The sequence below is a fragment of the Carassius gibelio genome, chromosome A13 (assembly GCF_023724105.1).
Source record: "Carassius gibelio isolate Cgi1373 ecotype wild population from Czech Republic chromosome A13, carGib1.2-hapl.c, whole genome shotgun sequence".
NCBI classification, from domain to species: Eukaryota; Metazoa; Chordata; class Actinopteri; order Cypriniformes; family Cyprinidae; genus Carassius; species Carassius gibelio.
The window spans coordinates 7,282,351-7,296,960 of record NC_068383.1 but is presented as its reverse complement, the minus strand read 5'-3'; the positions used below and the strand labels follow the sequence as shown (position 1 = coordinate 7,296,960).

The 14,610-nt window shown below is 35.8% G+C and overlaps 1 protein-coding gene across 1 annotated transcript in view; it reads right to left on the bottom strand.

Moving 5' to 3' along the window:
* Positions 1-14,610, bottom strand: part of LOC128025995 (protein eyes shut homolog) — a 171,545-nt gene that overhangs the window by 55,868 nt on the left and 101,067 nt on the right. Inside the window, exons 32-34 of the mRNA XM_052612653.1 lie at positions 11,750-11,900; positions 10,179-10,291; positions 6,119-6,348 (exon numbers count right to left, since the gene is read on the bottom strand). Coding sequence (XP_052468613.1) covers positions 6,119-6,348; positions 10,179-10,291; positions 11,750-11,900 — 494 coding nt within the window. The remainder of the gene's footprint in view (positions 1-6,118; positions 6,349-10,178; positions 10,292-11,749; positions 11,901-14,610) is intronic.

Here is a 14,610-nt window from a genome sequence, read left to right as displayed (position 1 = left end):
AACCCTGTCTGTATTATTACTCTTGAGGTGTACGGCACATGTGCATCCGTAGCTCCCAAAGGAGGGCACAATCTGACCAAGCTGTGAAAAATGCTGAGACGCAAATAAAGTCATTTCATCTTGATGACAACTTGTCATTAGGAACATTGCTGACATCACTTTTTTTTTTTGACTATTCAAATTTCACTTGTATACTGTATGTGTTGGTATTGTATTTTACTCCCCATTTTTGTTTTTGGAATATAATATAGGACAGAGTGTACAGCGTTTGCATAAAATGGTAACACTTTATAGTAGGTAGGGTTCAGTTTGTTAACATTATGCATTAGGTTTCAAGTTATTTTTATTTATTTATATCTAGGTTAATATTAATTTATACTAATGTTCATTTTAAATGATATTTGTTCATAATATACAATGTCATTCAAAGTTTGTGATCAATATGATTTAAAAAAAGAAGAAATTAATAGCTTTATTCAACAATGATGCATACAATTAATCAAAAGTGACAGCAAAAACATTTACAATGTTACAAAACATTTCTTTCAAATAAGTGCTATTCTTTCCAACTTAAATTAATCTCAACTGTTTTCATCAAGTATTTTCTGAATAACCATGTGACACTGAAGACTGGAATAATGGCTGCTGAAAATTAAGCTTAGTCATAACAGGAATAAATCATGTATTAAAGTATATTAAAATAGAAAATTTTTAAATTATAATAATATTTCAAAATAATTATATAAGAGCCTTCTTTCAATTTTTTTTGAGCAGTATAATTACAGACTTTCCACAGTCTGAGACAATAATCATTTAGATAGATGCTGCTGCAATGGGAAAACATTACAAAAAAGCTCCTCACCCACCCAGCACCAATTTCCAATACGAACAACAAGGAAACACTGCAGTTGATTTAACACACTCACTTCACTCTCAAGTTGTAAAACAAATCTCACCACGGAGACATAACAGAAAAAAAAAAAAAAAATCACATAAAAAAAAACACACCATAAAAACTATTTTGGACCCTTTGCAATCGATGTATGGTAGAAAGAGACTTTAATTGTAAACCTCACAGAAGTCAAGATGTTCTCAGACATGGAAATGCATCTTTAATTTTGTGGTCACGAAGTTATTTTAAATTCATTTTGATTCAGAAAGAAAGTAAAAAGTGGTACAGACTGAGCAGATGAGTTGTTTATTCTGTAATTATTCAGACTATTTGCACCAGAAGGAATAACTGGATGTTATCCTGTATACCTGTATTTCATTTTACAAGAAAATATGATTTCAGTCTTTCTACTTCAAAATTTCATGTTTAATTCAATGTGTTAGTTACTGTTTCCAAACTGGTATATGATCTCTGAGGCCAGCTGTCCTCTTATTTGTCATGTTATATTAAAGAGATTGAGTGTGACCCTAGCGCTCCCCTTCCATCATGAATCCACAGACACCCTCTCATCTCTCTCTCCCCTTCACCCTCAGGATGTTTGCCTCTGTTTTGCTGTGACATGTATGCTGACACTAGCTGGTAAATGAACAGAGTGATTATGAGAAGACTAAATTATAGAGACAAGAAGGTCAGCTTATCTATATAGAAACATCAAACAAACAACACCAAAAAACATTTCTCCCAATTTTTTCCTCTTAGAACTTTAAGAACATGTTGTCTTAGCATGTTTGATTTCTATTATGAAGGTTACAGTATATTAATAGAAACAATAATCAGTGAACAACAGTCATGACAAGTTGTTCATAGACAACAGATGACATAAAAGTGATAATTTAGGCATTTTATTTTGAAAATGCAACTAACTGCCACTGACTTTTGTTTCTTCAACCCTAGACGTGCTTCTGATCATGCCTTATATTATTATTTAACCACTATTACTGTTGCTATGCTTTTCTTTTAGTTTAACTTAAAGATTCACTACGGAGCCTGTTGTTGCAGTGTTTGTTGTTTGTTTGTTTTCCAAGTTCATGATCTGTCTTTCCTCCTTGGAATGAGCATTTGATACCTAAAAGGCTAACATGGTCAAAAGTAAAAAAAAGCTAAACAAAACAAAACAATACAGCTTTGTAATACAAACATACAAAGATACACATACAAAGCTCTGCTGTGTATGCATGGGAAAGGAAGAAAAGAACAAAAATGAGAAAGCAGATTTTTTCAACTACTGTGAAATGTACTTAGGAACCAGCATTCACAATGAAGAGGATGGCCTAAGAAGAAGGACTTGAAAACCGCTTTCCATCAGAATTTGAATTTATCACTGGTCCCCTTGTTTTATGGAAAAACATTTTCATCAGTTATTCCAAAAGCAGTTGCACTCAATGCAATAAGATGTAATGTTACTATAGCATTCAGTGCAGTGAATATAAATATATGCAAAGATGTCTTCAGATATGTGCTTGCTTGTATAATATGGTCATGTCTATGATCAGATTTAAAGTGGAACCTTCTATGCAGAGAGTGCAAAACCGAGCTTAAAAAAGCACAACAGAAGCTCCTAAAAATATAGATAATTTTCCAGTCATTTTCAGAAAATGGTCAATAAAAAAGAGGTGCTTAACCTTCATAAAATGTTGAAACTACATTTTTACATATGATATATTAATTATATATGTGCGTTTTCATATATGTAATTTTCTATATAAATTCTTTCAGATTTGCAATTTATGAAGATGTGTTGCTAGCAATAAACATTAAATAAATAAAATAGGCAAACATTTTATGAAAGTAAAAAAAAAAAAAAAAATTAAATACTGTGTATATATAATATATGTTTATTGAAATATTCAATTAATGTCTTATCAAATGAAACAAACAATGTATAATTATATTTTATAATATTATAATTAATAAATACAAATAAAAAAAGTGCAAATGCTTTGAAAATTAATTAAACAGATTATGGCAGTTTCAGTTTTCATTTCAATTGTTGGATATATGGAGAAGGTCAAGACCTCAAATATAGGATATACTTTTACAACCTTTGTAACCGTTTAGTGAGTGAAAAAAATAGCTATTTTTTATGCCAGCCTACTTTTGTGTTAGATAATAGTTCTCAGGAAAATATTTGTGCCTTTGTATTTAAAAAGTAAATTTGGACCACATTCATGAGATATATTTTTCCATGATCAGTAGCAAACAAAAGTGAAAATACTGACAGCTTTATCTGAAAAGCTCTTTTTTCTTCTCATACAGGAACTGAACTGATCTGTTCACAAACACATCAATCAATGTCTAACAGTGCACAAAAATAGAAACCCGAGAGAAGAATAAATGATTTTTAATTAATTTGAAGTCAGTCACCTCACCGCCAGAACATCTGAATGTTACATCGACAGAGACAGATGAACTTGTAGCTCGGCATATTAGCTCTTTACCTGAGGACTGACTTATTGATACAGGGCTAAACATGGCGAGTCAGCAGGAGCTGGAGCAAAATACAATAATACAAAAGCACATTACAATAAATACTCAATTGGTGGTGACAAGGTGGTGATTTTGATAAAAGGAACGTCCATTGTCAGTTCAGAGTTGAGTAAATTGTTGAAGTGTGAAATAATCTGCCATATTTTGCAGTTCAGTACAGTACGCTGAGCGTCAGTCAATATCAATTGGGTTCACTGTGTAAATACTTTCCACTCACCAGAATTTAATATCATTCATGTCTTATCCTGGCATGAGGCAGAGGAGTAGGGCTGCAACTAACGATTATTTTGATAATCGATTAATCTGTCGATTATTTTTACGATTAATCGGTTTATGTACTTATATTTTAGTTTTTTCCATTTTTTCCCCAATGAAATTATTAATAAAGGGTCTTTATCATTCAGCATAGACTTTTAAGAGATTTTAACCATTTTGCATTGTCATATCCTCATCAAAAATATACATGGAGTTGTTTTATTATGTTAGTAATCCTTTGTCGAACTCTTCTGCAATCAAAACACTGACCCATACTCTAGCAAAATTCACAAGGAGATTTCAAATATTGTTTTCACCATGGCAGTCCTTAGAGCTCCTAAAGTAGTTTAACATCCCAAACAAAGCTTAAGGAATCTTTGAGAACATATTTTCACGAAGTATAAGGATAAAACAGAATAAAATTGCAGTGCATTGTATTTTATTATTTACTGGGAAAAAGCTTTATAGCTTATGCTGTGAAATTGTAAACAATCCTTCGGAAAAAAAAAAGTGCCAATGGCATGAAACCTGAATGGAACTCACAATTTAAAGTAAAATCCATCAGAAGGTTGTCCAGAAAAAAAAAATTGGGACACACACAAAAAACCTGCTGTGTGAAAAAGAGCAGTGAATACTTAGAAAAGAAGTGCATTTTAAATATACTCAAACATTTAAAAACAAACGTTTCTAAAAACGCGTGTAAAACGCTAGTCGCGCCGCTTTCTCCTTCTTTCCAAAGCGCCCCTGAGGCGTCTGCCTTTGCTAAGCAACCATCACGTGCTCTCTCCATGAAGACCCGGAAATTTCAGCAAAGGATAAATGGATGCGGTGTGGACCATAGACAGTAAAAGAAATGGACACAGCGACCCCATTGGAACTCAATTGAGACAAATGAAGCCCAGTTTTAGCGTTTTTTAGCACTTCCGTTTCTGACGCGCAGACTCAAACGAAGCTTGACGACGTCAGCAACCTGTCTGCCAGATGTAAATCTTCTAGTAGCTGTGCATGCAAACTGCCATCGTTAATCTTGCAGAGACGGCGAGCTTGAGCGGAGAGTTCTTTGTCATGACTGAGCTGGAGTAAGTATTCTGATTAATTATTTTGTATAGTACTTTAAAATGTAACGCCAGTATGCCATATTAAGTTAATTGCCTGCGAGCTTCTCCTCCTGTCTGTACGGTAATGCGACAGAGAGCCGAGTGGTTATGACGCAATCGTTAGCCTATTTTTTACAAAAACTGTTTATACGGGGCCATAATGTAACATAGAAGGTAATGGAGCCCTTTATACATTGTCGTGTATCTTTAGAAATAAATAATGGACAAACAGAGTCTTTAAACGCCTCAGATGTAAAGTTATTCGCTGTCAAAGTGACGCCAAAATGAATGGGAGTCAATGGGAATGCTAACGCAAGTGAAGTTCTGCTAAAAGATGGCAGCCCCCGGCCGACTTCAACTTCCGGTCGAGTTCCTTGCCCCTTGGTGTGGACGCGCCTGGAAAAACGGGCGCATCGCACCGCGTGCGTGTCGCGACCGCGTCGCTTCCATTATGAGAGTGCATACTGCGCGCCTACATAGGAAATAACTAACTTGAGCACGCAAAAGACACGATATGTGAACGGCCCCTTAAACAGTTCAGTAGTGCAGAGTTTACAGGTTACTCTTCATTTTGAAGGCTCAAAGTAAAGTACTCCCACTTCCCGCTGAATGCTGCAGAGACGCTGTTCGGGAAGCACGTGACATAAAACGAGGCCAGCTATTGGCTATTCGCTACTTCACCTGCTGTACTGGCTGAGTAAAACCTCCGGTGGCTCATTACTGCCACACTTTGGTCACCGCAGATTTGAAATATGCACGAAATGAGCCGCTTATGGCAAATAAAATTTATTTAGCGACGAATCGATTACTAAATTAGTTGACAACTATTTTAATAATCGATTTTAATCGATTAAATCGATTCGTTGTTTCAGCTCTACAGAGGAGGTAAAATGAATCTGGAGAACACAGGTGACAGGGTCACCATCTCATTTGTAGTAGGACTCAAGAGGTGAGCAGATAGAGGGGTTTCTGACATTACAACTTGCTTACATGCACCTTACTTTAAGCACATCACAAATTATTTAAAGTGATCCCTGGACCAACAACAGGGCCAGATTTCCATTTTCCTTTGTGAAAATGTGCCGTGCATCTGCCTCCAGCACTGCTTCTGTAGTCAAACCATTTGGTGGGAGATCATTGCCTGCTTTAAGAGGTGAAGTACTAGAGTATGCATCATTACGATATCAACCGAAATGTTGTTTTAAAGCTCCACACCAAATTGAACTGTTCGTTAAAGTTAAATTAAGGGATGTAGGCTAATTTAGTAGTTCAGTAATCCAGTAGGGAGGATTTCAGCTGTGATGAGGAGGGGAGCTAGAGGTCTCACCTTGTTCACACCGGCGTCCTGTGAAGTGCAGAGGACAGTCACAAAAGAAAGACGAGGCTCCGCTGGGCAGAGAGATGGGCCGACAGGATCCGCCGTTGAGACAGAGCCCCTGTGGGCAGACAGGTGAAGGCTGGGTGGGTGGGATACGCCCGTCAGCAGGGGTTTCCACTGTAATGAACTCAGGAGGGGAATCTGTGGAGTTTGCTGGAGGGTCATGATGCCACGGAGACCTACGGTAAAACATGCGAGCAAATGAAAAGGCGAGGATTAAACATAGAACTACACTTCCAAAGGGCATGTTTACTGATCAGTAATCTCTTTAATTATTTCAGAGCACAAAAAACATGTGTTTAATTCACTAACCACAAGCAATTTAGTTTAACCAGGTAAATTATTCCCAATTACGCACTTATTCATGAAACCCAGTGATATCTGAGCCTAATCACATCAATTTACTGTAAAAATGCAAGTGGTGAATGAAATGTCATTTAAAAGAGATGTTTGCAGGTTGTATGGCATTCATCATTTAATTGAGAATGCCTTAACTCCAAATCAATTCCTGAATTTAATTTGAGGTAGTACAGAGGATACAAAATTAAAATTAATTTGAAGGTTTTGGCAAGCTAAAACGTGTTGACGGACAGATGGACATACAGAACGACGGATAGACGGACAGACATTTGTGTTTCCTCCACACTCTAACACTCAGAAATATTGCATTTACCTAATTTGCATAATTCCTTTAATGAAGCGGGCACTAAAACAATGCAGACTGCACATGCAAATAAGCAGTGCTATCAGTGGGTGACATCAGGGGCGCTGCACAAGATCCCGGACCCTATGCATAGGCAGTCCTAATGCCCCCCACCCACTTGAAAATATATATTCCAGACTTTTCGAGGGCCCTCTCTTCCTTTGGGGCCCTGGCAATCAGTACTAGTTTTAATCAGTACTAGGCGCCCCTGGTTGACATTCCTACTTAGGCCCCGTCCACACAGAGACGGAGCTTACCCCAATTCGATCTTTTTTTCCTCGTCTCAAGAAATATCCGCATCCACACGAAACCGCAAAATGATGTAGTATACATGCCAGACCAGTATGTGGCGCTGTAATTCTGCCACAGAGATACACTAAAAACAGAGAAGAAGACTTGGACTAGGCTCATAAACCTTGCGCGTGGTACACAAACGAACATGGAACAATACATTTATTAATCAGTGTTAATGTTAGTTAATAAAAAGACAATTGTTCAGTGTTTGTTCATGTTTTTGTTGCTGTTACGTGACGTAGAGGTGTCTGACTAGGGGGGAGACGTGGGCTGATGACGTCATAGTTTCAGAAAATATACGGATTAGCTGTCCAGATGAAAACGCAAAGACGGCGTTTTCAAATTTATCCACTCTGGGACCCGGTTTCCAAAAAAAGCGGTTTCACCTTACGAAAACGCCGGAACCGTGTGGACGAAACGCCTATCCAATAAAAAATTTGTGCGTATTCACAGAAACGCGTCTCCGTGTGGACGGGGCCTTAGTCTACACCCCCCCGCCCCCCCGTGTTTTTATAAGAGGGGCAAATGATATATAGCTCAACCTTGTCCACAATCCTTAATCTTATAATTAGACAAAACACAGACAAGCCCCATTTGTAAAATTAAAACCATACTCACATGCATTTTAAAAATCTATATTAATTATCCTGTTCAACACAAAATAGATGTGCATCAGTACCGACATAATGACCTAAATCTAAAGATAGATGTGCCCACCGAGTAAAAATTATTTCAGACATCTGAGATGCTATTTGACTATATGCTGTCATTTTATGGGAAAGAACAGGTCCAACATTCCGCTAAGCGTCTCGTTTTGTGTCAGATGTATGAAAGAATGGCTATGGGTTTGAGTATGAGTAAATCATGAAAAATGTGAAATTTATGTCAGCATCATCACAACGAGTCCTAAAAAATATACTGGCCAACTTCTCGGACTCAGCTTAACCCATGATTTATGACTGGACAAGCAATATAATACACTTTATTATGTTAAACTACCCTAATTATCATAACTAAACAAATAAGGCATGATAGAGTAAGAAGATTTCAAAACACAGTTATGCCTACATATCAATCACTTCTCCAATTAGTGACCACTAAATCAGCTCAAATGGCCCTGATTAATGTTTCCTTTCAAATCATGTGAGACTACACCACGTAAGATGCCACAAATTGTCTTATTTATTTGGAAACCCCATCTCTCCAGTCCACTGCAATTCCAGACAGATGACAGAACAGAATAAATAATGAAGTAAGATAATATAGAGAGAGGGGAGATCAAACTCATTTAAGTATTAACTAGTCGGTGTGGTTCCCAATTTCATTTTCTGTTCAAAACTCATTTCCTGCTGCTTTGTAAAAAAGGTTTTTTATAGAAACAGCCAAAATAAGTGCTTACGTTTTCTTTGGAACAATAACACATGATGTGTGAAGCCAAACACTTAAACGTCTCCAGAATCTCACTCTTGATGAGCAATTTGCACACAGCATGAATGTACAGCACCTGTGCACTCAAGTGACGAGCTAAATTATAGATTTTGTCTTTGAGAGACAGCTGACAAGAGTGGCAAATAGCACATCCAAGAAGCATGAGGCAAGATGGTAAAATATATCTAATGGCAGCAACATTGTGTAGTGAAAATGTAGCTTTCCTTATTTTTAATTTTTATTTTTTTTAAAGAAGTATTTAACTAAACGGTAGGCTATTAGGAAAAATAAAACCAACATAGCTACTTCAAGAGGCAAAACCTTAAAGTTTATATTCACAAATAAAAAACAGATGATATAATTTATTATTCAATCCTGGCAGTATTTATATGGCTCAGTAACAATATAATTTTAATGAATGCATCTTAAAGCTGCGGTAGGTAACTTTTGACGCTCTAGCGGTTAATAAACAGAACTGCTTGCGTCTTGCGGAAGAACATCGTAGCCGGAGCTACTTCTCTCTGTTTATGTCTATGAAGAATCACAAAGGTACTGGGTTACTCCGCCGCGGTACCCCAGAAGCAATCTAAAATAGTCCGAATATAAACACTTATTATAGGTGCACCCTAGTGATTCAGGACAAGCTAAAAACACGGTTTGGAAAATAGATTCATGGTGTACTCGCATATTATATACATTTTTCTACATTTTGAACACAAACAAAGTTACGGACCGCAGCTCTGATTGGTTGTTCCTTAACGGGAGCGGATGAGTTTCTGCAAATGGCAATAGGACCACTGGGAGGAGCCAGAGGAGCTTGATTTTTTCACAGATTATCTGTCTCATATTCTACTGTAAGGACATAATGACAGGTTTAACAAGTAAAAAAAGTTACCTACTGCAGCTTTAATGGCATTAAACATAACATTTTTAAATAGTCCTAAAAAAAAATCTAACTGTATCAGTTGAAAACCGTGAAGAAATGCAAAGTTAAATATTTCTCTATAAAAACATAAACGTACCTGGACTGGACTTAATTCAAATATTTGAGGTACCAAAGATTAAAAAATAAATACATTAAAACAACATTAAAAACAACTTTACGTAGTAGACAAACATTAAATGCAAGGTTACGTTTCATTACAAACTCTTTTCATTACAAACAAAAAAAACACTTATTTTAAGTAGATTTTTTTTGTTATTGTTGATCAAATGTTTGGAGTTGGGATTTTTTGATGTTTTTGAAAAAAGTGCAATTATTTGAACAAAAATACAGTAAAAAACAGTGATATTGTTAAATATTACTACAATTTAAAATAACTGGTTTTATTTTAATATATTTTAAAATGCGATTTATTACTGTGATGACAAAGCTGAATTTTCAGCAACCATTACTCCAGTTTTCAGAGATCCTTTAGAAATTATTCTTACACTGATGTGAGAGTTGAAAACAGTGATAACTGTATAATTTCTATTTGAACAAGCTGATTCACTAATATGAATCATTTAAAATGTTAAACTTTAGACTTCCAAACACTGCCCTAAAACTGTATTGATTCCTGATGCAAAATCAGTTTCAATTACCTGCAGTAGTCAACATTGTTCCTGGCAATGGCATGGTCCACACGGAATCTTCTGAGCTTATTAATTTCGATTATTTCAATGCAGCCGGTATAGTTGTGGAAAGGCTCAGCTTCCTAAGGGAACACAGAACAACAACAAAGTCTCAAGCAGTTTCTTCAGAGGAAAAGAGAAAAACATATCAGGCCTAAGGGTGAAAATGAAAAATTGCTACAAAGCAGCTATTCTGGGAGAAGAAAGTGCCTTACAACAAAGAGGTTGCATTTTAAGACATTAAGTTCATCCAAAAATGAAAATTCTGTCATTATTTACTCACTCTCATGTCGTAAAAAAAAAAAAAAATCTGTTTTATTTCTCCTTTGGAACATAAAAGTAGATATGCTCAAGAATAGTAATAGAAATATTTCCATACAACAATTCATAGTGGCCAAGGGCTCTCAAGGACAAAACACACATCAACAAAAGTAGTCATACTGTATGACTTTTGCACTACATTGAAAGTTTTTACACAATGCAATGCATTACTTTTATTTTAGTTATTCACAGATTCAATTTTCACATTTGGCTATTTTTTATAAATCTTTTGTCGACGGCGGTCATTATGAGCTGTTGTTGTACGTCACGAACTGCATAATGAATCTTCAAAAATTTTACTTTTTGTGTTACATAAAATATTTAACAGCATTAGCATCTGTTTAAAATGTATATATGCATAAATGCTACTGAATATTTTTAAAGGCAATAAAGATTCTTCAAATATGACAGAAATGGCTCATACAACATTACCAGTATAAACTGCATTGATGACAAACAAACAAAACCCCTCTATTTAATTATCAGCACTGTGAAAAGAGAGAAAAAAGCATATGGATCCAATCTTTGTTGTCTAGACAAATACATCTCAACCTCTCCTTTTTCTTCTCCTAACAGTATCTCAAGTGCCTGTGACCTGCTTCTAGCCGCCTGAAGGAAAATGAAAAGTGTGCCTGCTAGTTTCTCAGGGCTTTATCACTGTCAATATGTAGACCTTGACAGTTCTTTGAAGCCCTCTGAACCAGTTTTTAGTAACCTCAAAATTACTGGAAAATTCATGTCCATTTTAATCCAATTTAAGCCGGATGTGTCTCTGCGGTAATTGGTCAGGTCATTGTGTTACATGACAAAGGCATACCATCAATCTTTCCTTGCTTCCACATTATAATCAGAGTTCCCAGCTGGCGTAAGAATTTTAGTGACTTTTCAAACTTTCAGTCATTAATAAAGTGTAATGTCAGCTCAACACTAAAGATAGTGTTAACTCTAGTTCTCAAATTTCAAGGTGGAATTACAGTATATAGTAAAAAATTAATGTCATGCGCAAAAAAAAAAAAAAAAAAAATATATATATATTATATATATATATATTTATGATAGTTATCATAACTTACCAATTACAAAAGTTCAATATGATTAAACTTGATTTTAAGGCAGAATTAACACTTTAAGTTGAACACCCCCCCCCCCCCCAAAAAAATGTAAAAAATATATGGTATTCAATGGTTACTTGAACGCTAGTTTACATAATGAACTCTTACTTTATGAGGTGGATACAGAAGAGGAAGTCCTCCGATGAAGATCCTGTCAGTTCGCTGTAAATTCATGACTGTTGTGAAATTGCTTGGAATACTTCTGACAGTCCCAAAGCCTGAAATAGTGACTTCGGCTGCACACGGAGAAATATACTGTCTGTGGAAAACAAAGATAAAAACTAAATAAAGAAGAGTGGGATATGCATGTGGACAAAATGTTCCCTGTCTTGTTATAAATAAACATTTCAGGTCCCTGTTTCCTGTATCTCTTCACCTAATGTTGTAAATGCAATCAATTAATGATCTGTGGTATTAACACCAAAGCCGTCTTTTAAGGCAATTTAAGGCAATGTTAATAAGATACATATGCTTTGCCTAAAGTAGAACACAATTACTTTAAAAGCTAAGCACTGCTAATGCCCGCTTTATCTGTTATTATTTTCAGCTTTTTTCATATCCAGACCAAAAACAGGTTATGGTAAATAACACCTAATGACAGTGCTGTTTCCATGGATACATGAGATACAGGAAGGTGTTAAGAAAGAAAAAGGGTCCACGGTGAATTCATTAGCCAGTACAGCATTTAAAATATCATGGTTCACTAACAGTCTAGGGCCATACCACGTGTGAAAATTATTTAATCTGGTTTTAAATAGCAGCATATACCATAATTCATCAGGCTCAGCTTAAAAACATCTGTAAACTGTTTTATTGACAGTTAAGCGCTAGTTAAAATGGCGACAGTATATCATGACATATCAAAAAATCCACTAAATAAAACAAATGATTTGCTATGCTCAAGGGCGTCTTTCACCTGCAGCTAATTATTTCCCCTCTTCCTTTTCAAGACATCCTGTGTCTTGTGCAGACTGTTCCCGAGATGTACCCAAGCCTTGGGAGTTTTCCAAAGCTTATTCTGGCCTTCCAAACAACAGGGGAGGAAAGATAATTACCTCAGTGTGGATTCTGGGATAACTATGTGCAGCTGGAGGATTGGCCTACAGATGCTCAGCTCATAATAGCAGTGATATCAGTCTCCCCATCTTCTGAGGTACAGTGAAGCCAATCTTGACTGATTTGTTAAGCATGTAATTCACGGGCTGTGGAGTCATTCTCTTGCTTTGCTCCACACCTCAGGAGGAGAGACCACCAGGCCCTGGATGTCCTCCCTCTGGAGCAGCCGGAGAGACTGTTAATTTAGAAGAGCTCCGGCAGAGCAGCCTGGCATCTCGCCAGAGAGTCACTGGTCCCATTGAGTCTTTGAGCAGACAGCTCCCCAGCAGGACACACAGAGAATGCTCCTTTTACTTAAAAATGCTTTAAAGGTGATAATAAAGCACAGCATGGCCCTTTATAATTGTTTCACAGGTTCACTCGGTCATGTGAGACATAAATAAGCAAGTGAAACTTCAAGGTGTTGCATTGTACCTTTATTTTATTTTTTTATTTTTTTTATATAATTAGATTTATTTTCCCTGTGGTCCGCTCATATCATTTTTTGCACCAAAACCAGTTGTTACTGAATTTTACATGACCATTCTCCTCTTTCTCTGTTAGCCACAGAACTAAAACAGACTGCTTTGTGTACCACTGTGCTTTTAAGAATTTTAAATGTTCTCTTTACCACGACTGGGGAAAATTCTGAATTTAAGAATCCTTTTCAGTTTGTGAGCTTGAATTTGAATTGAATCAGCCACGACGCACATGATTTTTAATTTGAATATGAATTGGAATGTCACAAAGAGGAAACACTGAATTACAAGAAATTCAAAACGATCACACAACAGAGAAATCCATTTAATGCAGCTAAAAGTTTTGTAAACAAATTAAACCAATTAAACCAATTAAGCATATATACTCCCTGATTTGTAGTATATAACGGTCTTCTCAAGTTCAACACATTCAAGACAATTAACACAGCCATCAATTTCAAATCTGTTACTCCTGTTCTTTACAAAAAGCTATTATTTGGGGCCAGTCCGTAAACATTAATATACTCATGTTATTAATAGGCATGCTAATTTGAATTTAGTGATTGTAAAAAGTTAGATCCAGTTTGAATTCCATACGACAATCCAATGCCAGAGGCCGTAAAATGACCAAATAAATGAAGAGAACAATTACATCTTAAACAAAACAAAAGGGAGGCTATTAGCTTTTATCAATCAACAAATACTGATTGAGCTTAATTTGTACTAAAGCAGGCATTTTCCTTTAAATACTAAAAGCACCTAAGGCAGTGCACATTAAGGCAGGCAAGGCAAGGCAAGTTTATTTATATAGCACATTTCGTACACAATGGTAATTCAAAGTGCTTAACATAAAATAAAGTAAAATCATGAAGAAAAATAATTTTAAAAATAAAACAAGCAATATAAAAACTTTGAAAATGATAAAAAATGCTTATTTAAAATGAATTAAAAACATTTAAAAATATAAAATAATTTGACATAAAATACAGTGAATATGTAAAATACAGTGCAATCAGTTCATTATGCCTGGTTGTAAATAAGACTCAGGTTTTTGACCTGATATTCAGCATAAAAAAGTGACAACTGTTAAGTGAATTCTCACCTGTATGTTTTCATAGTACAACAAACTCTATTTCAATAGATCAAGAAAATTCTGATTTGAATAATATGGCCCCTTTAAAGATATGGTCAGTTAGTCCTGTTTTTTCCCCCTACTCAGTCTTGTTTTCATAACTCTCTTTCACACTAAGTCTTTTGCTAGTTGGCACAAAAGTAATGACTGATTTGTGCAGCTGGCGCATCTTGGAAGCTTTTCAAATTCTCTATGAAAAACAGACATAAACAGGCTGATGCACTCAAGATCGGGAGCTGACTAAAGCGTTCTTAAATGAAGAG